General features: G+C 43.7%; 2 protein-coding genes across 2 annotated transcripts in view; both read left to right on the top strand.

Annotated features, from left to right (window-relative positions):
* The window catches only part of LOC131195100 (uncharacterized), a 101210-nt gene extending 86848 nt beyond the window's left edge, over nt 1–14362 (top strand). The window contains exon 21 of the mRNA XM_058176729.1: nt 14268–14362. Within this exon, the coding sequence (XP_058032712.1) occupies nt 14268–14362 (95 nt within the window). The remainder of the gene's footprint in view (nt 1–14267) is intronic.
* Nucleotides 14363–17028: 2666 nt separating this feature from the next.
* On the top strand, nt 17029–21486 carry LOC131195297 (kunitz-type serine protease inhibitor 4-like). The gene is made up of 4 exons (XM_058177090.1): nt 17029–17149; nt 17933–18094; nt 20229–20369; nt 21349–21486. Exons 1-3 carry the CDS (start codon nt 17065–17067, stop codon nt 20366–20368), a joined length of 387 nt encoding a protein of 128 aa, XP_058033073.1. The 5' UTR covers nt 17029–17064; the 3' UTR covers nt 20369; nt 21349–21486.
* The last annotated feature ends 2908 nt before the right edge of the window (nt 21487–24394 follow it).

Genomic DNA, 24394 nt, shown 5'->3' with positions numbered 1-24394 from the left:
CATCCTGTGACCTCGTGAGTGTGGGTCTGGTGTCATTCCTCGTGTTAGGGACACGTTTTGTCAATAAGGCAGGTTTCCAAATGGCTGGTAGGCGGAGGTATCATCTCGTTTGTTCATGCTGTGTGGGCGTTTTCTCTCGATGGCTTCTCTGATTATTCTGTTGTTAAAGTGTTCAGTTTTGGCGATAGTTCTGGTCTTTTAAAGTCAATATCGTGTCCTGTGACTTTAAAGTGTTGGACCAGGAAGAAGTTGGTTCCTCTTTTGAATGAGTTCTTGTGTTCTTCAATGCGTGCACTTATTCTTCTGTTGGTTTGTCCAATGTATGTGGTGGGGCAGAGGTGCATGGATTTCATATACTCCTTGATTTTCTAACTCAATTTTGTCTTTGTTTCTTAGATGAGATTTTTGTGCCAAGACACTTTAATTTTGGAGAAAACCCAATAACCAAAGACCTACATACAAACAGGAAAATCAGCAAATATTGCACGGGAGGAAATCCACCATCTGACCAGGACCTATGAAAAACTAGAAGTCCAAAGAGCTTCCATTTTATGTGACCTTGCATTCCTACGAAACTGCCGAGTTCAAAATTTAATCCCCACATGCTTCCAATTGAAATTCCACTCCAACTCTGCAGCCGCCAAACGCATCCTAAAAAGAACAGAATTGGCCCTAATCAGAAATGAACTTCACACAAAAAGATTCCTCCTAGATCAAATCAACAAAGATCTCCTCACACTTCACCTCAAACTCAGCAACAAGATCCACCCTGCACTTTGGGACAAATCCAAACAACTCACCGTCTGGAGAGCCGAAACACAGACCACCCTCAAGACGGACACACACACCAACAAACTCCGAAGACTACCAGAAACCAGAAACAAACCCCTCCACCCTCACAGCCACACATGAAACAAACAGTGCATAACATCTCAGATAGGATCCTCACCAAAGCTGAAACCGATGTCCTTTCCAAAGGATTCAACTTTGCAGTCACTCCCAAATACATCCCCACTGAGACCATTATATGCGGAGTTGAAACCAGCCTGACCAAAATCAACCCCGATGGCGCTAACAAATCAGACTCGAAATCACCAACATCCTGCAGCAGCAAGCCACCCAAAAGCAACTTACCCAAAGAGGAACAGACAGCACTACTTAACCTGAAAAAGACACCAGCATAATAATCCTACCAGCAGACAAGGGAACGCCACGGTGGTTATGTCACATCTGACTACCAAACCAAATTAACCAACCTACCCAAGACCCTGCATACAAGCCCTAAAACAGACCCCACCACCTACCTAGAAAACCACTAGATCCAAAATAAAAGCCTCCATCAGTTGAAGAAATCCAACAAAGAATCATTCCCAGAGAGAAATCATCCAGATGCTAAGACGGCCTAAGATACACAAAGAAGGAACCCCCACTCAGACCCATAGTCAGCTCCATAGGCTCACCTCTACAAAACCTAGCCAAATTTCGCCAAACAACTACAGCCCTATGCAGAATCCATCACACGTAAAAACTCATTCCAGTTCATAGAGATCATAAAGAAACAAAACTTACAGCCCAGCGACCTAGTGAGCTTTGATGTCATATCCTCTTCACCCAAGTGCCAATCAAAGAAGCCTTGACAGCTATCCAAAACAAATATAACCCCCAAGCACATCCTAGATCTGACCAACCACTGCCTATCCAACACATACTTCATCTATAATGGACAAAAATACAAACAAATAGAAGGCGACCATGGGATCACCCTCTCACCTGTCATTGCCAACCTCACATGGAACACTTTGAAACTGCACTAGAAAATCTGATCACAACCCAAACTCTGGCTCAGATAGACGACACCTTCATAATCTGGCCACAGGAAAGAAAACTTGAAAACTTCCTCACACACCAATAGCCTACACCCCAAAATACAGTTCACCATGGAAACAGAAGTTAACAACTAACTTCCTTCCTAGATGTCTTAGTTCAAGAAACCCAATGGCTCTAGGACACACCATCTACCAGAAGAAAACACACACAAACCGCTATCTGCATGCACTCTCACACCACCACCCAGCACAGATCAACTCCGTAGCCAAGACACTCATCTCTAGAACAAAATGCTTAGCTGATAACAACACCTAAAACCGAACTACACACTCTCACAAACGTTTAACATCCAATGGATTCCAGAGAAATAAGATTACCAAACTAATCCAAAAGAACCCCCACTAAAACCCAAGACAGAGAGCAAGAAATGGCACAGCCTCCTCCCATATATAAAAGGCACCACAGACAGAATCAGCAAGATCCTCCACAAACATAACATCAAGACAGCATTCTGCACAAACCAAAAATATCCACCATCCTAAGAAACCCCAAAGACAAAATTGAGTTAGAAAATCAAGGAGTATATGAACCATGCACCGCCTGCCCCACCACATACATTGGACAAACCAACAGAAGAATAAGTGCACGATTGAAGAACACAAGAACTCATTCAAAAAGAGGAACCAACTTCTTCCTGGTCCAACACTTTAAAGTCACAGGACACGATTGACTTTAAAAGACCAGAACTATCGCCAAAACTGAACACTTTAACAACAGAATAATCAGAGAAGCCATCGAGATAGAAAACGCCCACACAGCATGAACAAACGAGATGATACCTCTACCAGCCATTTGGAAACCTGCCTTATTGACAAACGTCCCTAACACGAGGAATGACACCAGACCCACACTCACGAGGTCCACACAGGATGTCACCACCACACATCCACCCAGAAAGCACCCAAACCCACACTGATCAGGAAGCACCAAGGACCAGAAGCCAGACCGCAGCTGCAACATTAGCCATTTCAAACCCTCCAATCCATACATGCAGCAGACTGACACCCACTACGAAGATGTAGCACACCACAACACGCCAAACAGCAGCAGTGCAGCTCACCAGCTCAAATCTGCAACACAGACTAGACTGAGCACAACCAAGCCCCCACCAACACAGGACACACCCCCAGCCAATCAGAGCACAAAACCCCACATCCAATCAGAGCACAGCCAAGCTCCCACCCAATCAGTTCAAACCCCACTAGCAGTTAAAAGGAAGAAACAGCTGCAATCACACATTGCTCCCAGAAGCACGGTTGAAGCCTGAAGATGATTTAATGAGACTCGTGTCGCCAAGACACTTCCAATTTTACGGAGAAACCCAACAACCAAAGACCTATATACAAACACCAAAAAACCTCAGAAAACAAATATTGCACCTCTACGGGAGGAACCACCATCTGACCAGGACCTATGAAAACTAGAAGTCCAAAGAGCTTCCATTTTATGTGACCTGCATCTACGAAACTGCCATTCAAAATTTAATCCCAAATGCTTCCAATTGAAATTCCACTCCAACTGCAGCCACCAAACGATCCTAAAAAGAACAGAATTGGCCTAATCAGAAATGAACTTCACACAAAAGATTCCTCCTAGATCAAATCAACAAAGATCTCCTCACACTTCACCTCAAACTCAGCAACAAGATGCACCCTGCACTTTGGGACAACTAAAACAACTGCCTGAGAGCAAACACAGACCACCCTCAAGACAGACAGCACACCAACAAACTCAAGACTACAAGAACGCCAGAAACAAACCCTCCACCTCACAGCCACATGAAACAAAGTGCATAACATCTCAGATAGGATCCTCACCAAAGCTGAAACCGATGTCCTTTCCAAAGGATTCAACTTTGCAGTCACTCCCAAATACATCCCCACTGAGACCATTATATGGAGTTGAAACCAGCCTGACCAAAATCAACCGGACGCTAACAAAATCAGACTCAAATCACCAACATCCTCTGCAGCAAGCCACCCAAAAGCAACTTACCCAAAGAGGAACAGACAGCACTACTTAACCTGAAAAAGATACCAGCATAATAATCCTACCAGCAGACAAGGGCAACGCCACGGTTATGAACACATCTGACTACCAAACCAAATTAACCAACCTACTCCAAGACCCTGCATACAAGCCCCTAAAACAGACCCCACCACCTACCTAGAAAACCACTAGATCCAAAATAAAAGCCTCCCCATCAGCGAAGAAATCCAACAAAGAATCATTCCCAGAGAGAAATCATCCAGATGCCCTAAGCTCACGGCCTCCCAAGATACACAAAGAAGGAACCCCACTCAGACCCATAGTCAGCTCCATAGGCTCACCTCTACAAAACCTAGCCAAATTTCTCGCCAAACAACTACAGCCCTATGCAGAATCCATCGCCTCACACGTAAAAACTCATTCCAGTTCATAGAGATCATAAAGAAACAAAACTTACAGCCCAGCGACCTACCGTGAGCTTTGATGTCATATCCTCTTCACCCAAGTGCCAATCAAAGAAGCCTTGACAGCTATCCAAAACAAATATAACCCCCCCAAGCACATACTAGATCTGACCAACCACTGCCTATCCAACACATACTTCATCTATAACGGACAAAATACAAACAAATAGAAGGCGCACCCATGGGATCACCCTCTCACCTGTCATTGCCAACCTCTACATGGAACACTTTGAAACCCAAGCACTAGAAAAATCTGATCACAAACCCAAACTCTGGCTCAGATACGAGACGACACCTTCATAATCTGGCCACACGGGAAAGAAAAACTTGAAAACTTCCTCACACACCTCAATAGCCTACACCCCAAAATACAGTTCACCATGGAAACAGAAGTTAACAACTAACTTCCTTCCTAGATGTCTTAGTCTACAAGAAACCCAATGGCTCCTAGGACACACCATCTACCAGAAGAAAACACACACAAACCGCTATCTGCATGCACTCACACCACCACCCAGCACAGATCAACTCAGAGCCAAGACACTCATCTCTAGAACAAAATGCTTAGCTGACGAACAACACCTAAAACCGAACTACACTCTCACAAACGTACTAACATCCAATGGATTCCAGAGAAATAAGATTACCAAACTAATCCAAAAGAACCCCCACTAAAACCCAAGACAGAGAGCAAGAAAATGGCACAGCCCTCCTCCCATATATAAAAGGCACCACAGACAGAATCAGCAAGATCCTCCACAAACATAACATCAAGACAGCATTCTGCACAAACCAAAAATATCCACCATCCTAAGAAACCCCAAAGACAAAATTGAGTTAGAAAATCAAGGAGTATATGAAATCCCATGCACCGCCTGCCCCACCACATACATTGGACAAACCAACAGAAGAATAAGTGCACGATTGAAGAACACAAGAACTCATTCAAAAAGAGGAACCAACTTCTTCCTGGTCCAACACTTTAAAGTCACAGGACACGATATTGACTTTAAAAAGACCAGAACTATCGCCAAAACTGAACACTTTAACAACAGAATAATCAGAGAAGCCATCGAGATAGAAAACGCCCACACAGCATGAACAAACGAGATGATACCTCCGCCTACCAGCCATTTGGAAACCTGCCCTTATTGACAAACGTGTCCCTAACACGAGGAATGACACCAGACCCACACTCACGAGGTCCACACAGGATGTCACCACCACATCCACCCAGAAAGCACACCAAACCCACACTGATCAGGAAGCACGACCAAGGACCAGAAGCCAGACCGCAGCTGCAACATTAGCCATTTCAAACCCTCCAATCCATACATGCAGCAGACTGACACCCACTACGAAGATGTAGCACCACCACGAACACGCCAAACAGCAGCAGTGCAGCTCACCAGCTCAAATCCTGCAACACAGATTAGACTGAGCACAACCAAGCCCCCACCAACACAGGACACACCCCAGCCAATCAGAGCACAAAAACCCCATCCAATCAGAGCACAGCCAAGCTCCCACCCAATCAGTTCAAACCCCACTAGCAGTTAAAAGGAAGAAACAGCTGCAATCACACATTGCTCCCAGAAGCACGGTTGAAGCCTGAAGATGATGAGACTTCAAAACGGCCAAGACACTTCCAATTTTACACGGAGAAAACCCGAACAACCAAAGACCTATATACAAACACCCGTGAAAACCTCAGAAAACAAATATTGCACCTCACGGGAGGAAATCCACCATCTGACCAGGACCTATGAAAACTAGAAGTCCAAAGAGCTTCCATTTTATGTGACCTCGCATTCCTAAAACTGCCGATTCAAAATTTAATCCCCAAATGCTTCCAATTGAAATTCCACTCCAACCTGCACCAAACGATCCTAAAAGAACAGAATTGGCCTAATCAGAAATGAACTTCACACAAAAGATTCCTCCTAGATCAAATCAACAAAGATCTCCTCACACTTCACCTCAAACTCAGCAACAAGATGCACCCGCACTTTGGGACAACTAAACAACTCAGCCTGAGAGCCAAACACAGACCACCTCAAGACAGACACACACCAACAAACCCAAGACTACAAGAACGCCAGAAACAAACCCCTCCACCCTCACAGCCACATGAAACAAACAGTGCATAACATCTCAGATAGGATCCTCACCAAAGCTGAAACCTGTCCAAAGGATTCAACTTTGCAGTCACTCCCAAATACACTGAGACCATTATATAAGTTGAAACCAGCCTGACCAAAATCAACTCATGACGCTAACAAAATCAGACTCGAAATCACCAACATCCTGCAGCAGCAAGCCACCCAAAAGCAACTTACCCAAAGAGGAACAGACAGCACTACTTAACCTGAAAAAGATACCAGCATAATAATCCTACCAGCAGACAACGCCACGGTGGTTATGAACACATCTGACTACCAAACCAAATTAACCAACCTACTCCAAGACCCCATACAAGCCCCAAAAACAGACCCCACCACCTACCTAGAAAAACCACTAGATCCAAAATAAAAGCCTCCCCATCAGCAAGAAATCCAACAAAGAATCATTCCCAGAGAGAAATCATCCAGATGCCCTAAGCTCACGGCCTCCCAAGATACACAAAGAAGGAACCCCACTCAGACCCATAGTCAGCTCCATAGGCTCACCTCTACAAAACCTAGCCAAATTTCGCCAAACAACTACAGCCCTATGCAGAATCCATCGCCACACGTAAAAACTCATTCCAGTTCATAGAGATCATAAAGAAACAAAACTTACAGCCCAGCGACCTACCGTGAGCTTTGATGTCATATCCTCTTCACCCAAGTGCCAATCAAAGAAGCCTTGACAGCTATCCAAAACAAATATAACCCCCAAGCACATACTAGATCTGACCAACCACTGCCTATCCAACACATACTTCATCTATAACGGACAAAATACAAACAAATAGAAGGCGCACCCATGGGATCACCCTCTCACCTGTCATTGCCAACCTCTACATGGAACACTTTGAAACCCAAGCACTAGAAAAATCTGATCACAAACCCAAACTCTGGCTCAGATACGAGATTTACACCTTCATAATCTGGCCACACGGAAAGAAAAACTTGAAAACTTCCTCACACACCTCAATAGCCTACACCCCAAAATACAGTTCACCATGGAAACAGAAGTTAACAACCAACTTCCTTCCTAGATGTCTTAGTCTAAGAAACCCAATGGCTCCTAGGACACACCATCTACCAGAAGAAAACACACACAAACCGCTATCTGCATGCACTCTCACACCACCACCCAGCACAGATCAACTCCGAGCCAAGACACTCATCTCTAGAACAAAATGCTTAGCTGACAACAACACCTAAAACCGAACTACACTCACAAACGTACTAACATCCAATGGATTCCAGAGAAATAAGATTACCAAACTAATCCAAAAGAACCCCCACTAAAACCCAAGACAGAGAGCAAGAAAATGGCACAGCCCTCCTCCCATATATAAAAGGCACCACAGACAGAATCAGCAAGATCCTCCACAAACATAACATCAAGACAGCATTCTGCACAAACCAAAAATATCCACCATCCTAAGAAACCCCAAAGACAAAATTGAGTTAGAAAATCAAGGAGTATATGAAATCATGCACCGCCTGCCCCACCACATACATTGGACAAACCAACAGAAGAATAAGTGCACGATTGAAGAACACAAGAACTCATTCAAAAGAGGAACTAACTTCTTCCTGGTCCAACACTTTAAAGTCACAGGACACGATATTGACTTTAAAAGACCAGAACTATCGCCAAAACTGAACACTTTAACAACAGAATAATCAGAGAAGCCATCGAGATAGAAAACGCCCACACAGCATGAACAAACGAGATGATACCTCCCGCCTACCAGCCATTTGGAAAACCTTTATTGACAAACGTGTCCCTAACACGAGGAATGACACCAGACCCACACTCACGAGGTCCACACAGGATGTCACCACCACACATCCACCCAGAAAGCACACCCAAACCCACACTGATCAGGAAGCCACCAAGGACCAGAAGCCAGACCGCAGCTGCAACATTAGCCATTTCAAACCCTCCAATCCATACATGCAGCAGACTGACACCCACTACGAAGATGTAGCACGACCACGAACACGAAGCCAAACAGCAGCAGTGCAGCTCACCAGCTCAGATCCCCTGCAACCAGATGACTGAGCACAACCAAGCCCCCACCAAACAGGACACACCCCAGCCAATCAGAGCACAAAAACCCCATCCAATCAGAGCACAGCCAAGCTCCCACCCAATCAGTTCAAACCCCACTAGCAGTTAAAGGAAGAAACAGTATCACACATTGCTCCCAGAAGCACGAAGCTGAAGCCTGAAGATGATTTAATGAGACTTTAAACGCCGCCAAGACACTTCAATTTTAGGACAAAACCAAATTAAAGACCTACATATATATATATATATATATATATATATATATATATATATATATATATATATATATATATATGATTTATATAAGGATATTTGATAATAAAAATAGAACAATATACAATTAAAACAACAATTAAAAACTTATTTTATATGGGCTGAGATATAAAACAATCTTATTCTTATCATATCTTATCATTTTACTCAGCATTCAATACCATCATTCCAGACATTCTTCTAACTAAGCTAAACCAGCTACAGGTACCGGAACAGACTTGTAAGTGGATCACAAGCTTCCTAACAAACAGGAAGCAGCAGGTGAAGCTAAGCAAGATCACATCAAATACCTGTACAAGCACAGTAAGGCTGTGTGCTCAATTTCTTCTCTCTGTATACCAATGACTGCATTCCAGATCATTTGTTTTACTGAAGTTCTAGATGACACAACAGTGATTGGTCTCATTCGAGACAATGAGAATCTGATATATAGACGAGGAACGACTAGCCTTGTGGTGCAACCAAAACAATCTGGAACTGAACACAAAACCGTAGAAATGGTGGTAGATTTTTGGAAAACCTTCCATACTTCCACCTTCACTTTTGACAACACAGTATCAACAGTAAAACCTTCAAATTTCTGGGTTCTATCATGCAAGATCTCAAATGGACAGCTAACATCAAAACATCATTAAAGGACAACAAAGAATGTTCTTTCTGCGCCAACTCAGTAAGCTCAAACTGCCCAAGGAGCTGCTGATCCAGTTCTACAGAGGAATTATTGAGTCTGTCATTTGCACCTCTATAACTGTCTGGGTCGGTTCTGCAACCCAACAAGAAAAACACAGACTTCAGAGGATAATTAGAACTGCAGAAAAATAATTGCTACCAACTTGCCTTCCATTGAGGACCTGTATACTGCACGAATCAAGAAGAGAGCCGTGAAAATATTTGCAGATCCCTCGCATCCTGGACATCAACTGTGTTACCCTCAAAACGACGCTATAGAGCACTGCACACCAGAACAACTAGACACAAGAACAGTTTTTTCCCGAAGGCCATCACTCTGCTAAACAAATAATTCCCTCAACACTGTCAGACTATTTACTGAATCTGCACTACTATTAATCGTTTCATAGTTCCCATCACCAATCTCTTTCCACTTATGACTGTATGACTATAACTTGTTGCTGGCAATCCTTATGATTTATATTGATATATTGATCATCAATTGTGTTGTAAATGTTGTACCTTGATGAACGTATCTTTTCTTTTATGTACACTGAGAGCATATGCACCAAGACAAATTCCTTGTGTGTCCAATCACACTTGGCCAATAAAATTCTATTCTATTCTACTCAAATCCGTGGTATTTGGGTGTAATATTGCTTCCATGGTTGATAGGCAAACTGGGACTTTTGTGTAATGGTCTTTCTTAATTTTCTCCCAAACTTGTAAAAGGGCATTTCTTAATAGGTGTCTTTAGAAATATGTGTGGTATTTATTCTTCTCATCCCAGAGAAAACTGTGTCAACCAATCTGGAGATCATGGCCTTCTATCGTTAAAACTCATTTATTTTGTAGTTGAATCCATTCTTTAAGCCATGTTAGTGCTGCGGCCTGATAGTAAAGTTCCCAATTTGGGAGACTAAAGCTGCTTCTACTTCTGTTATCTTGCAATATTTTGAGTTTTGTAAGGGGTTTCTTCCCTGACCAAACGAATTTTGATGTGATTTTATTTAATTGTTCAAAGACATTTTTCTCTAGTTTAATTGGTATAGTTTGAAACAGGTTTAGCAATCTGGGTACTATATTCATTTTAATCATTGAAATTCTACCAATCATCAATATCTGTAATTTAGATCAAATTTCTAAATCCTTTTGAATTTTTTGTAGCAGTGTGTCATAATTATCTTTTTTTATTGTAGTACATTTTGCCGATATCTGTAATCCTAAATATTTAATTTTTTTAACTCTCAAAAAGTCTACCACCTTTTCGATGGTTTTGAGTGTGTTCAGTTCCAGATTGTTTCGGTTGCACCACAAGGCTAGTCGTTTGACCTCTCGTCTATATGCGGATTCCTCATTGTCTCGAATGAGACCGATCACTGTTGTGTCATCTGCGAACTTCAGTAGCTTAACAAATGGATCATTGGAGATGCAGTCATTGGTATACAGAGAGAAGAGAAGTGGGGAGAGCACACAGCCTTGGGGGGGCCCTGTGCTAATTGTACAGGTTTCTGATGTGATCTTGCTTAGCTTCACCTGCTGCTTCCTGTTTGTTAGGAAGCTTATGATCCACTTACAAGTCTGTTCTGGTACCTGTAGCTGGTTTAGCTTAGTTAGAAGAGTGTCTGGAATGATGGTATTGAATGCTGAACTAAAGTCTACAAAGAGGACCCTTGCGTAGGTCTTTGGAGATTCAAGATGTTGTAGGATGTAGTGCAGAGCCATATTAACAGCATCATCTGTTGATCTATTTGCTTGGTATGCAAATTGTGTGATTCAGAATTATACTTTTATTTTGGTACCAAGATATAAGGTTCAAAAAGCTAACCAAGGACCCAGATTAGAATCTTACAGAAATTTTTATAGTCCAGAGATGGTTGCATTCAACCCTTTGCGCTTCCCCTAATAATGGATGCATAACAGATAATATTTTTTTTTTATTGAAAGAGTTTTAAAAAACAAAAACATTTTTCCCCCTTTTTTCCCCCTCCCTCCCAAACCCCCCCCCCCCGCTTCCCGGATCAATCACAAGGTATTGTTATACATAAACCAAGCATAGAATAAAATTTTCCCTTCCAATCCAAATAACCACATCCAAAGCTTTTCATCTCCCAACCCCCTCCCCATTACATAAAATAACTTTCTAATTATTCAAAGGCAATCTGATATTTCTTAATCTGATATCTGTTTTGTAGATAATCAATCCATTTTTCCATTCAATTAAATATTTTCCTGTATTGTCTTTTAAAAATGCTGAGATTTTAGCCATCTCAGCCAAATTAATAACTTTCAATATCCATTCTTCTATTGTAGGTATCTCTTCTTTCTTCCAGTATTGTCCAATCAACAGTCTTGCTGCTGTTATTAAATTCAGAATCAATTTAGTCTCAATCCCTGTACAATCCGTTATAATTCCCAAAAGGAAAAATTGTGGCAGGAACTTTATCTTCTTCTTCAGTACATTTTGAATAATCCACCAAATTCTTATCCAAAAGACCTTAATTTTCTTGCAAGTCCACCAAATATGAAAATATGTAGCATCATCACAATCACACCTCCAACATTTCGCTTGGATATTAGGATACATACATGATAATTTTTTGGGATCTAAGTGCCATCTATAAAACATCTTATAAAAATTTTCCCTTAAATTCTGTGCTTGTGTAAACTTAACATTTCTAACCCAAATTTTCTCCCATGTTTCCAACAATATTGATCGGTTATTTGGATTTCAGCCCCCTAAACCTTTAAATGTCACATCGTCTGTTTTTTACCCCAGGTCACATTTTAAAATGTGCCAGCTGTGTGGTTTTGGGGTTTTTTCTTATAAGTGAGCTATTCTTGTTTCTAATATCCTTGTTCTGTCCCCCTCGCCTCAGTCCGAGCGATGACTTAATTAGCCGGCAACTACCAGCTTCTGGCAGCAAACTAGCGAGCGTCTGCCAAGTGTCTCTTTTATCTCGCTTGATGCTGATGAGTCAGCCAGGAACAAACAGTACTTCAACTCTAGTTAAGCAGTTGATTTGCTCGCCACGAAGGGGTATAGCAGCCCTTGCTGCTTTTATATCCTGTGGAGTGTGGCTCCATGACTCAGCACTTCCTAGGCTTGCCCTACCCCTGCTTCTGTTGTTCCCACTTCTCCTGCCTACGAAACCTAGGGTGCAGCCAGGCCTGATTGCCATCAGCCGGGTCTGGAGGCCTGGCCTGGGGGGGTGGAAAGAGTCAGGGGATGGAGGCCTTGTTATCTCCTCCACCTGGACTGCCTCTGACTCCTGGAGCTGAGCGAGGGAAGCCGGTGCTCATCAGGTAAGTCCTGATGGCCCTTCCCCCTCACTTTCCGAGTCACTTTCTGGCGGGGGGCCTGGCTCAGGGGGCGCAGACACAACAATCCTGGTAGTGGTTTTCTAACAGGTAAGGTGCTACCTTCTGTCTTGCTGCAACTGTGCAGGCCCCACCCACTTCCTATTGCAAAGCAGCTCAAGGCAGCAGCTCAGAGCACCCCACTCCCCATGACCCCCCTCCTTCTGCAGAGAGAGAAGACAGGAAGGAGCAAAGCTCTTATTTGTTTGTTATAAGGCAAAGAAATGAAGACAAGATAAAATGCTTTATCAGAATTCATATTCCTCACTCTCATGTCCATTCCATCCACACTGGGGTCCTATCTATCTCCCCATGTGACCCTTCCTCTGATCCCCAGGGTCTCATCTGAGCATACATTCCAGTGGTGGGTTTCAAATTCTTTTACTACCGGTTCTGTGGGTGTGTCTTGGTGGGCGTGGCATGGCTTAGTGGGTGTGTCTTGATGGGCGTGGCATAGGAAGGCTCCTGTAAAATCTCCATTCCCACCCCACTCCAGGGGAAGGATACTGTAAAATCTCCATTCCCTCCGCAATCCATGTGAAGGACACTGCAAAATCCCCATTTCCTACCGATCAGCTGGGACTCAGGAGGCAGAGAATAGATGTCAGTCAGAATTTTTACTACCGGTTCTCTGAACTACTCAAAATTTCCACTACCGGTTCTCTAGAACTGGTCAGAACCTGCTGAAACCCACCTCTGATACATTCCATCATCTGATTGTTCACCTCCCAACAATCTGGGTCCTCATTTTACCTACCTCAGAAGGACGGAAGGCTGAGTCGACCTTGAGCCTGGTGAGATTCGAACTGCCAAATTGCAGTCAGCCAGCAGTCAGCAGAAGGAGCCTGCAGTACTGCACTCTGATCACTGCACCATCGTGGCTCTTTTTAATAGTAACTCTTCCAAACATAATTGTGAATTCCCCCACATGACGTGTTGAAGCAACGAATGGCCTCTGGAATCCCACCAATTATGACCTTTAAGCAGAAAGACTGTCCAGTTTCCTCTAAATCAGGGGTCTCCAACCTTGATCCCTTTAAGTTGAAGTCCACAAGTCTTAAAGGGACCAAGGTTGGAGATCCCTGCTCTAAATCACTGGGGGATTTACTAGCCAAAACATATGTGATGGAATACCATATGAGTCAAACTAGGATGAGGTAGACTTCCTTAATAAGGTTCAGAATCCTAACTTCAGTAGATGTATGCTGACACCAGAGTCAGAATAGAGCTGAAAGGCACCTTGGAGGCAGGGGTGAAATCTATTTACCTTCCCTACTGGTTCGGACGTGTGTGTTGTGCATGAATTACATGCAATTTTGGGCCCTCTGCGCATGGGTAAAGCCTTCTGTGCATGCACAGAGGGTCAGAAACAGGTTATTTCCTGGTTAAAACCAGGAAGTAATGACGTCCGGACGTGTGGGCGGAGCTTCGTGCTGCTGCTGCTACCAGTTCACCGAACCATGCATCGCAGCCGCTACCAGTTCGATTGAAATGTTGCGAACCGGTATCATTTCACCCCTGCTTGGAGGTCTTCTAGTCCAGCCCCATGCTCAAGCAGGAGACCCTATACCATTTCAGACAGGTGGCTGTCCAATCTCTTCTAGAAGACCTCCAGTGATGGAGCACCAACAACTTTTGGAGGGAAGCCATTTGCACTGGTGAATTGTCCTCCCTGTTTTGAAGTTTCTCCTCAATTCCAAGTTGTTGTTGTTGTTGTTGTTGTTGTTGTTGTTGTTGTTATTATTATTATTATTATTATTATTAGAATAGAATAGAATAGAATAGAATTTTATTGGCCAAGTGTGATTGGACACACAAGGAATTTGTCTTGGTGCATATGCTCTCAGTGTACATAAAAGAAAAGATACGTTCATCAAGGTACAACATTTACAACACAATTGATGATCAATATATCAATATAAATCATAAGGATTGCCAGCAACAAGTTATAGTCATACAGTCATAAGTGGAAAGAGATTGGTGATGGGAACTATGAAACGATTAATAGTAGTGCAGATTCAGTAAATAGTCTGACAGTGTTGAGGGAATTATTTGTTTAGCAGAGTGATGGCCTTCGGGAAAAAACTGTTCTTGTGTCTAGTTGTTCTGGTGTGCAGTGCTCTATAGCGCACTGAGGGTAGGAGTTGAAACAGTTTATGTCCAGGATGCGAGGGATCTGCAAATATTTTCACGGCCCTCTTCTTGATTCGTGCAGTATACAGGTCCTCAATGGAAGGCAAGTTGGTAGCAATTATTTTTTCTGCAGTTATTATTATTATTTTTATTATTATTAATAATAATAATAATTATTATTATTATTTTTTCTGCAGTTATTATTATTATTATTATTATTATTATTATTATTATTATTATTATTATTAATTCGATTTTTATACCACCCTTCTCCCGAAGGACTCAGGGCGGTGTACAGCCAAAGGTAAAACAGACAGTACAATATACAATTAAAATACAAATTAAAAAACTTATTTAAATAATTGGCCTAAAAACTTTAAAATATATAAAACTAAAAACCCCTTAAAATTAATGATAAAAAATTTAAAACCAATAAAATTTAAAATTTAAGTTGCTTCTCTCCTTGATTAGTTTCCATCCATTGTTTCTTGTCCTGCCTTCTGGTGCTTTTGCAAATAAATTGACCTCCTCCTCTTTGTGGCATCCTCAAGTTGTGTCACTTAACTTTAGGGGGTTAATGAATTTGGGGTCTTTTCCAGTCCCCTGCAGGAAGAGCCTAGCTAAGAGAACAAGAATCTAAGACTCCAGCTGGAAGTGTCACAAATGCTCCCTTCTCAGCATCTTCATTTCAAACATCCCATGATGGGGCTGATTCCTGAGGAGGAGGAAGTCAGGTGGTGCAACATCTGCATAGTATTTTACTCACATGTTCACATAAACAGTTGAACTGTTGGCCCAGAGGTTGAGTAAACTCGGCTTTGCAACACATCTTGAGGAATCTGCCTTGGTAAACGCTGGAGTTTCCTCATACGGTGGGTTGTGTGGTTCAAGCCACGTCCGAGCAAAGTGTACTCTGTGGTTTGCCTTCTCCCCTGTCATAGACTGATGATTGATCTCTTTTACCAGCTTCATAGAGCCGATTAAACAGGAGACAGAAAGGACCAAGCCTGGAGGTGGTCTATCGTGAAGGGGTTGCCACCCCTGACTGGACCACCCACTTAGCTAGAACTGCTCCAACTCCCAACCATTTAGGCCAGGGGTCTCCAAATCTCTCCTGATAGCTATGCAGGTGTGGGGAATTCTGGGAGCTTAATTTCTTACCTAAATTAAGTCCACAAGACTTAATTTAGATATCCTCTCATTTAGGCAATTGAGAAGTGTAGAATAAAAAATTTGGAAGGGCCCTTGGAGTCTTCTAATCCAACCCCCTGCCCAGAGGAGGAGACCCTATACCATTTCAGGCAAATGGCTGTCCAGTCTCTTCTTAAAATGCTCCATTGTTGGAGCATCCATAACTTCTGGAGACAAGCTTTCCCACTGATTAATTTTTGCAACTGTCAGGAAATTTCTCTTTAGTTCTAGTTTGCTTATCTCCTTCTAAATCTATGTTTACATCATCCATGACCTAGGAATGTCAAGTGTAAGTGACCATATCCACATATGTAGAGTTCAAGCCAACTACTAAATTATGTTGTGTTGTGTTGTGTTGTGATGTGTTGTATTGTATTGTGCTGTGCTATGCTATGCGTTATGTTATGTTATGCTATGTTATATTTATACGATTACATTGCATTACATTACATTATAATATTCTGCCTGTAATACCAGACCCTCTGTGCCCAAAATCCTTCACAGCCCCAGGGCAGCCCTGACAAGGAAGTTACATCATCCCCCCAGCCAAGCAGCCCCTATATTCCACCCTCAACCAGGGACCCCCTAACTCCTTAACACGGGACTTTCCCAGCTCTGATGCAACTCTGGAAAGGTGAGTTTTGCTTGACCAGAGAAATGACCCCTGGACATCAACAGGGACCTGCCTAGCCTCCTCCAAACTGCTCCGACCCTCAGATTCCCCACCTCTTGTTCAACCACCTTGTGAAAGAGAAAGGAATTTGTATTCTCACTGCATTGCATCGTCCTGTTTCCTGGATGTGAAATTCCCAGTCGCAAGAAGACTATTTAGTGCACGCAGTCCAAGTGTGGGGCAGACGGCTTCATCATGTTTTCCGGAGGTCTTCTTCTCCTGCTGGGATTCCTCACCCTCTGGGCAGAGCTGACCCCCATCTCCGGCCAGGACCGTCCAAGTGAGCTTTCAGAAAGATCTTGAGACCCTTGGCAGGGAGGGGTTGAAGTGGTCAGAGTTTTCCCCCAGGGAAGGGAAACCAAAGACTCCAGTCTAGAACCTCTGGCTTGATGGGGCTTCTTCTGGGGAAGTTCTTGAGATGGTGGTTGGGTGTCAGCTGAATAGGAGACCAAAATGGGAAGGGGCCCCAAGAAAGAGAAATGCAATTTTAGGGGAAGGCTGGCCTATTGTATCTTTACTCAACGAAACAGCAGAATCGGGATTTTTAAACCACAAGTTTAAGCGATTTCCTGTTAACTATTTTATTATTAATATAATGTATAGATGACAGGCTAAGCATTTGTGAACAAATTTAGTACTTTAAAATTCTTTGGGCCTGTTTCACAAGAGGTGGGAAACTAACACTACTATATTCTATTAATCCTCATTCAACTGGGAAGGATACTATCCGTATATGTCTTTTTTTAACACACTTTTTCTTTTTTACATAATTATTTTTTTTATTCTTTTGTCTTTTTAAAAGAATAATTTGGTTCCTTGTATTTTAACTTTCTTTGAATAAACTAAATAGCATACAGGGGGGAAAGAGAGAATTTTAAGCAACAGGAACAATCCAATCGGTCATCTGATCCAACCTCCAGAGCAGGAAACCAAATTAATACATCCCAGACGGCTCTCGACTGCTTGCAATCTGAGCATGCTAGGAGGGCACCAGATTGGGGAAATATGTTGAAGATGTTTGTGGTACCTAATGAAATAACACCTTCCCCTCCATTTGGCACAGGGGAATGTTACCTTCCGAAGGTCACTGGACCATGTAAAGCCAGAAAGCCTCGCTTCTACTACAACCCGGCTTCAAACAAATGTCAAGAATTTATTTATGGTGGTTGTCAGGGCAATGGCAACAGGTTTAAGACCAAAAATGAATGCCACTACACCTGTGTTGGTAAGTAGGGAAGGAGTTCCGGACTGACCTCTTTATTGAAAAAGACCGGCTGTCTCTTAACATTAAACATAGGGTGGCTTAATGAAATATCCTGGTTCTCACAACAAGCTATGATTGATTCAGTAGAAGGGAATCTTTGTCAATCAGGTTGAACTGTGGAATTTCTGGTGCTCTCTGAGCTGGGTGGTTTTCTTGCAGATATTTCATGACCCAACTAGAGAACACTGCTAGAAGGAAGGGGAGGAGGAAGGGGAAGAGAGAGAGAAGGAGGAGAAGGAGAAGGAGAAGGAGAAGGAGTGTGTGGTCCTTGGTGCTCTCTGAGCCTGGTTGTTTTCTTGCAAAAGTTTTATTATCCAATTAGGTATAACACCAACAGTGCAACTGAGTGTGTGGTTTACTCCCTGTTTATATGCAGTAGCTTCCCCTGCCAGTGTTGGTGTGGGTGTGGTTTTTCTCCTTGGTAGTTCCATCATGAGGATATTATTTTCTGCTTGGTTCTTTGCCCCCGTTATCTGGATGTTGGCTTGAACCTCAGTCCCTGCCCATGGCTGTGCTTTAATAGAATACTTCTGGATTCGGAGTTCTGGTTCTGGCTTCTGCTGTATGAAGTTTCTTGCTATAAAGAAGTTTCTTTTGTAACTGAATCCTGCTGAATTCTTTACTTGTGTGCTGGTTGAATTGCTACAAATTCTAACATTGAGTGCTGATGGTTAATCAGGAAAGAGCTGGAAGGGACCTTGGAGGTCTTCTAGTCCAACCACCTGCTCAAGCAGGAGGCTCTGTACCAAGTGGCTGCCCAGTCTCTTCTTAAAAACCTCCAGTGATGGAGCACCCATATCTTCTGGAGGCAAGCAGTTCCACTGGTTAATTTTATTTATTTATTTATTTATTTATTTATTTATTTATTTTTATTTATTTATTTATTTATTTATTTATTTATTTGTCACAACAGTATATATAAGCATAAGCATGAAAGTAACTATATAATATATAAGCCTATATATGTAATAACTATATAAATTGGATATAATGAAAGGAAACAGTAGGACAGGAATGGTAGGCACGTTTGTGCTCTTATGCACACCCCTTACAGACCTCTTAGGAATGGGGTGAGGTCAATAGTAGACAGTTTTTGGTTAAAACTTTGGGGATTTTGGGAAGAGACCACAGAGTCAGGTAGTGTATTCCAACTATTAACAACTCTGTTTCTGAGTTATATTTTCTTCAATCAAGATTGGAGCGATTCACATTAAGATTAAATCTATTGTGTGCTTGTGTATTGTTGCCATTGAAGCTGAAATAGTCTTCAATAGGAAGGACGTTGTAACAGATGATTCTATGAGTTAAACTCAGGTCTTTTTTTTTCCTCACTGTCAGGAAGTTTCTCCTTAATTCCAGTTTTTTTCTCTCCTTGAATAGTTTCCACCCATTGTTCGAAACCAATCAAGGAGACAACCAAACTAGAACAAAGGAGGAATTCCCATCCTTTGGAGCGAAGGAGTTGGGAGGTAGGGTCAGGCTCCAGTCAGCCTCTCTCATCCTGGATGCATGAAGAGGCTTTGGCTGTTGAAAGGACCAGATATGGGATCTTGTTTGCTCTGGGATTCTACTTTAAGGGGAAATCTCTCAGCGTAATGGGAAGACTTTGGGAGACCAGGTGAAGAGATGCTATCAACAGATAAGAGATGGAATAGCCCACAGATGCATAAGAGAAGGGAGGGGAGGGGAGGAGAGGGAGGACAGGAGAGGGGAGGGGAAGGGAAGGGGGACAAGGAGAAGAGAGGAGAGGAGAAGAGAGGAGAAGAGAAGAGGAAAGGAGAGAGGAGAGGGGTGAGGAGAGGAGAGGAGAGAAAAGAGAAGAGACGGGGAGGGGAGGGGAGGGGAGGGAGAGAGAAGAGAAGAGAAGAGAAGAGAAGAGAAGAGAAGAGAAGAGAAGAGAAGAGAAGAGAAGAGAAGAGAAGAGAAGAGAAGAGACCCACCCTAGTTTCTAAGGCTGTATAGGAGAGAGCAGGAGATTTGTCCTTTCAGAACTGTAAGATTCTGTTAATGTAGTTTGACAATAAAGCAGAATCAGTTTCCTGTCTGGTCTGCCTGCTGAGCCTGACACTCGGCCTTGGGATCGTCTCTTTTGCAGAAAAGCCTGGAGTGTGTCGCAAGGCCCCTCCAGACAAGGTCTCCATTTGTATTGCGATGTGTGAAAATGACTGGAGATGTCCCGGGAAGCAGAAATGCTGCAATTATGCTTGCATGCTTAAGTGCATGGACCCGATATAAGGTAACTGTCAACGTTCTGACTAACGAACCCAACCGAAGGAAAAACTTTTGAGGCTCTCCAAAGGTTGGGATGCAAACTTTATTGAGTACCTCATTTTGGCACTGAAGAAAGCAAAACCAGCTCTGATTATTTCTTGCACAAACCCACATAGTTAGAGTATAGAATCCCCCCTCCCCCTATTAGTGGAGGTCACATTCTCCAATTGAATGTCATTATTTTGATATGAGAAAAAGTCTCTAGGCTTGGAAGACACCTGCTGATGAGTCCTTGGTTCTCAGGCTCTGTGGCTTGAAGTCTGGAGCCTGCATTCCATGCCACCCATCCCTCTCCCCTTGGTCCTTTGGCAAATTGAGAAGCAATAATGTTTGCAACATCAGAAGTGCACTTCATTGTACTGTCATTTGTATAGTTGGCTTAGACCAAAAGGATTGCTGTGTGGGACCTCCTAAACCAAGACTCGGTCTGGGCACATTCAGTCCCATCCATGCTCATCTCCTGAGCAGACCACAATTAATTCATGCTCAGCTGACAGAAAAGTCCATATCTTCTTCATGGGGGCGGGGTGGGTGGGCGGTAGGGTCACAAGCTCACATTTGTGATTGTGAGAAATGTTCCCTGTCCAAGTTAGAAAGCTCCTATGTTCCTTTGTCTGTGCGCCTTTGTGTGTGCTCCAAGCAGTGGCAGCCTTGAGGTCTCCTGGAAACAAGAGGATTGGGAAAAGATGCTGGAGGTCATCTAGTCCATCTTCCATCCAGTGCAGAAATCCTCAGGGCACCCTGGATAGATGGATGTCCCGCCTTTGCTTGAAACCCTCAGTAATGGAACCCCATAACTCCAAGGGGGGAGGCTGCCCCATTGCTTCCCTTATCTGTCAATCAGGCCATTCTTCCTGATTTCGGGTTTGGGTCTTCCTGGTTGTAAGATTAGCACTGGAGGAAGTTCTGGACAGAACTTCATATCTGAATGTTTGTTTTTACAGCAACCCCAATGAGGAGACCCTCCCGAATTGGAACTACTGTTCGACCTTGACCCAAAGATCCTTCTTCTGTCCTGGACCATCCTGGAGCCCCTCCCCCAAAACCCACCCTGGATTCATTCCTTCTTCTCTGTAATAAAGCATTGATTTCAGCTGCCCTCTCCGTCTCAGGTGTCTTCTTCGGCCCCTTTGGGGGTTTCCCCTTCCCAGATTGACCCTTGTCTCCCCCCCCATGTCAGAGGAAGAGGGGCTGAGAGGCAGCGCATCGTTTTCCAATGTGGCTTTTCAGAGAGAACGCACAAGGAAGCCTCTTTCTAAGACTCACTTTATTGTGACTTTGAATGCGCACTAATCAGCACACACCAAAATTAAATTTTGTTGCATTCAGCTCTCAAGGGTCACCACCTCCAATATGCACAACAAAAACATGACAAAATAAATAAATAAATAAATACAAAATTATGCATATAACCACAGATATTATATGACATGGAGAAACAACACAGTCTTGGACCCAGCTATTTTGGGTAATTATCGTCCAGTCTCCAACCTTCGCTTTGTTGCGAAGGTTGTAGAGAGTGCCGTGGCGCGACAGCTGCCCCAACACCTGGAAGAATCCGTCTATCTAGACCCGTTCCAGTCCAGCTTCCGACCCGGATACAGCACGGAGACAGCTTTGGTCGCATTGGTGGATGATCTCTGGAGGGCCAGGGACAGGGGATATTCCTCTGCCCTGGTCCTATTAGACCTCTCAGCGGCGTTCGATACCATCGATCATGGTATCCTGCTGCGCCGGTTGGGGGGATTGGGAGTGGGAGGCACCGTATATCGGTGGTTCTCCTCCTATCTCTCCGACCGGTCGCAGACGGTGTTGACAGGGGGGCAGAGGTCGACCGCGAGGGGCCTCACTTGTGGGGTCCCACAGGGGTCGATTCTCTCGCCCCTGCTGTTCAACATCTACATGAAGCCGTTGGGTGAGATTATCAGTGGTTTCGGGGTGAGATACCAGCAGTACGCTGACGACACCCAGCTGTACTTTTCCACCCCGGACCACCCCAATGAAGTTGTCGAAGTGCTGTCCCGGTGTTTGGAAGCTGTACGGGTCTGGATGGGGAGAAACAGGCTCAAGCTTAATCCCTCCAAGACGGAGTGGCTGTGGATGCCGGCACCCCGATTCAGTCAGCTGCAGCCGCGGCTGGCTGTTGGAGGCGAGTTACTGGCCCCAAAGGATAGGGGGCGCAACTTGGGTGTCCTCCTGGATGATCGGCTGTCGTTTGAAGACCATTTGACAGCCGTCTCCAGGAGGGCCTTCCACCAGGTTCGCCTGGTTCGGCAGTTGCGCCCCTTCCTTGATCGGGATGCCTTATGCACAGTCACTCATGCGCTCGTTACCTCTCGCTTGGATTACTGTAATGCTCTCTACATGGGGCTCCCCTTGAAGTGCGCTCGGAGGCTCCAGTTAGTCCAGAATGCAGCTGCGCGGGTTATAGAGGGAGCTACGCGTAGCTCCCATGTAACACCGCTCCTGCGCAGACTGCACTGGCTGCCTGTGGCCTTCCGGGTGCACTTTAAGGTGTTGGTTATGACCTTTAAATCGCTCCATGGCTTAGGACCTGGGTACTTACGGGACCGCCTGCTGTTACCACACGCCTCCCACCGACCCGTACGCTCCCATAGAGAGGGACTTCTCAGGGTGCCGTCCGCCAAACAATGTCGGCTGGCGGCCCCCAGGGGAAGGGCCTTCTCTGTGGGGCTCCCACACTCTGGAACGAGCTTCCCCCGGGTTTACGCCAAATACCTGACCTTCGGACATTTCGTCGCGAACTCAAGACTCATCTTTTTATCCGCGCGGGGCTGGCTTAAATTGGGATTTTAATGTTAAATTTATTAATTTTAAACGGGGTTTTTTAGTATGGTAAATTTTAATCACTGGGCTAATTTAAATAAGTTTTTTAAATCGTATTTTAAACGTGTATATTGTATTGTCGGTTTTATTATGCCTGTACACCGCCCTGAGTCCTTCGGGAGAAGGGCGGTATAAAAATCAAATCAAATAAATAAAATAAATAAATAAATAGTTCAGATGTATACATTCTGGCCCTTCTCAGAGCTAGAAGTATCTGTCACACAGTCCCCATGAAGGGTTTATTCCAGAATAAGTCTGGCTGGAGACAATGAAGCAAATCAGAGTTCAGCAGTTCGAATCCCTACTGCAGCGTAATGGGGTGAGCTCCTGTTACTTGTCCCAGCTTCTGCCAATTTAGCAATTCAAAAGCACATAAAAAATGCAAGTAGAAAAACTGGGATCATCTTTGGTGGGAAGATAGCGTTCCGTATGCCTTTGACGTTGAGTCATGCTGGCCACATGACCACAGAGACGTCTTCGGACAGCACTGGCTCTTCGGCTTTGAAACGGAGATGAGCAGCACCCCCTAGAGTCAGGAATGATTAGCACATATGTGTGAGGGGAACCTTTACTTTAAGAGTAAGTGTCTTTTAAACATATATCATTATAGTTGTCTGAGCAAATCTCCTTTTTTTTTTTTTTTTGTTTACATTTATACCCCGCCCTTCTCCGAAGACTCAGGGCGGCTTACAATGTATAGGGCAATAGTCTCATTCTATTTGTATATATTTACAAAGTCAACTTATTGCCCCCCCAACAATCTGGGTCCTCATTTTACCTACCTTATAAAGGATGGAAGGCTGAGTCAACCTTGGGCCGGGCTCGAACCTGCAGTAATTGCAGGCTTTGTGTTCTTAATAACAGGCCTTACCAGGCAGAGCTAAACCGGCCCTTTGTCTACTACCTGTTCATAAGTCACCAATAATTTCATTTCCTCAATACAAAGTGATGAATCTCTTAGCAGAGAAAAAAGCATCCACTTCCTCTCTCCGTTCATCAGTTTCCACTTAAAAGTGCAGGGACGAGAAAAAATGTGGGTGTCGGGGAACCTTCAACCCTTTCCCAGAGTCCAACTAACGGCTGCAGCGCCCCCTCCTGGAATAGAGCTACTGAGGGTTTCACCAGAGCAGAATCCCACACATC

This window comes from Ahaetulla prasina, chromosome 3 (assembly GCF_028640845.1).
Source record: "Ahaetulla prasina isolate Xishuangbanna chromosome 3, ASM2864084v1, whole genome shotgun sequence".
Lineage (NCBI taxonomy): Eukaryota > Metazoa > Chordata > Lepidosauria > Squamata > Colubridae > Ahaetulla > Ahaetulla prasina.
Note: the sequence above shows the minus strand (reverse complement) of the source record. Positions and strands in the feature narration are given on the sequence as shown.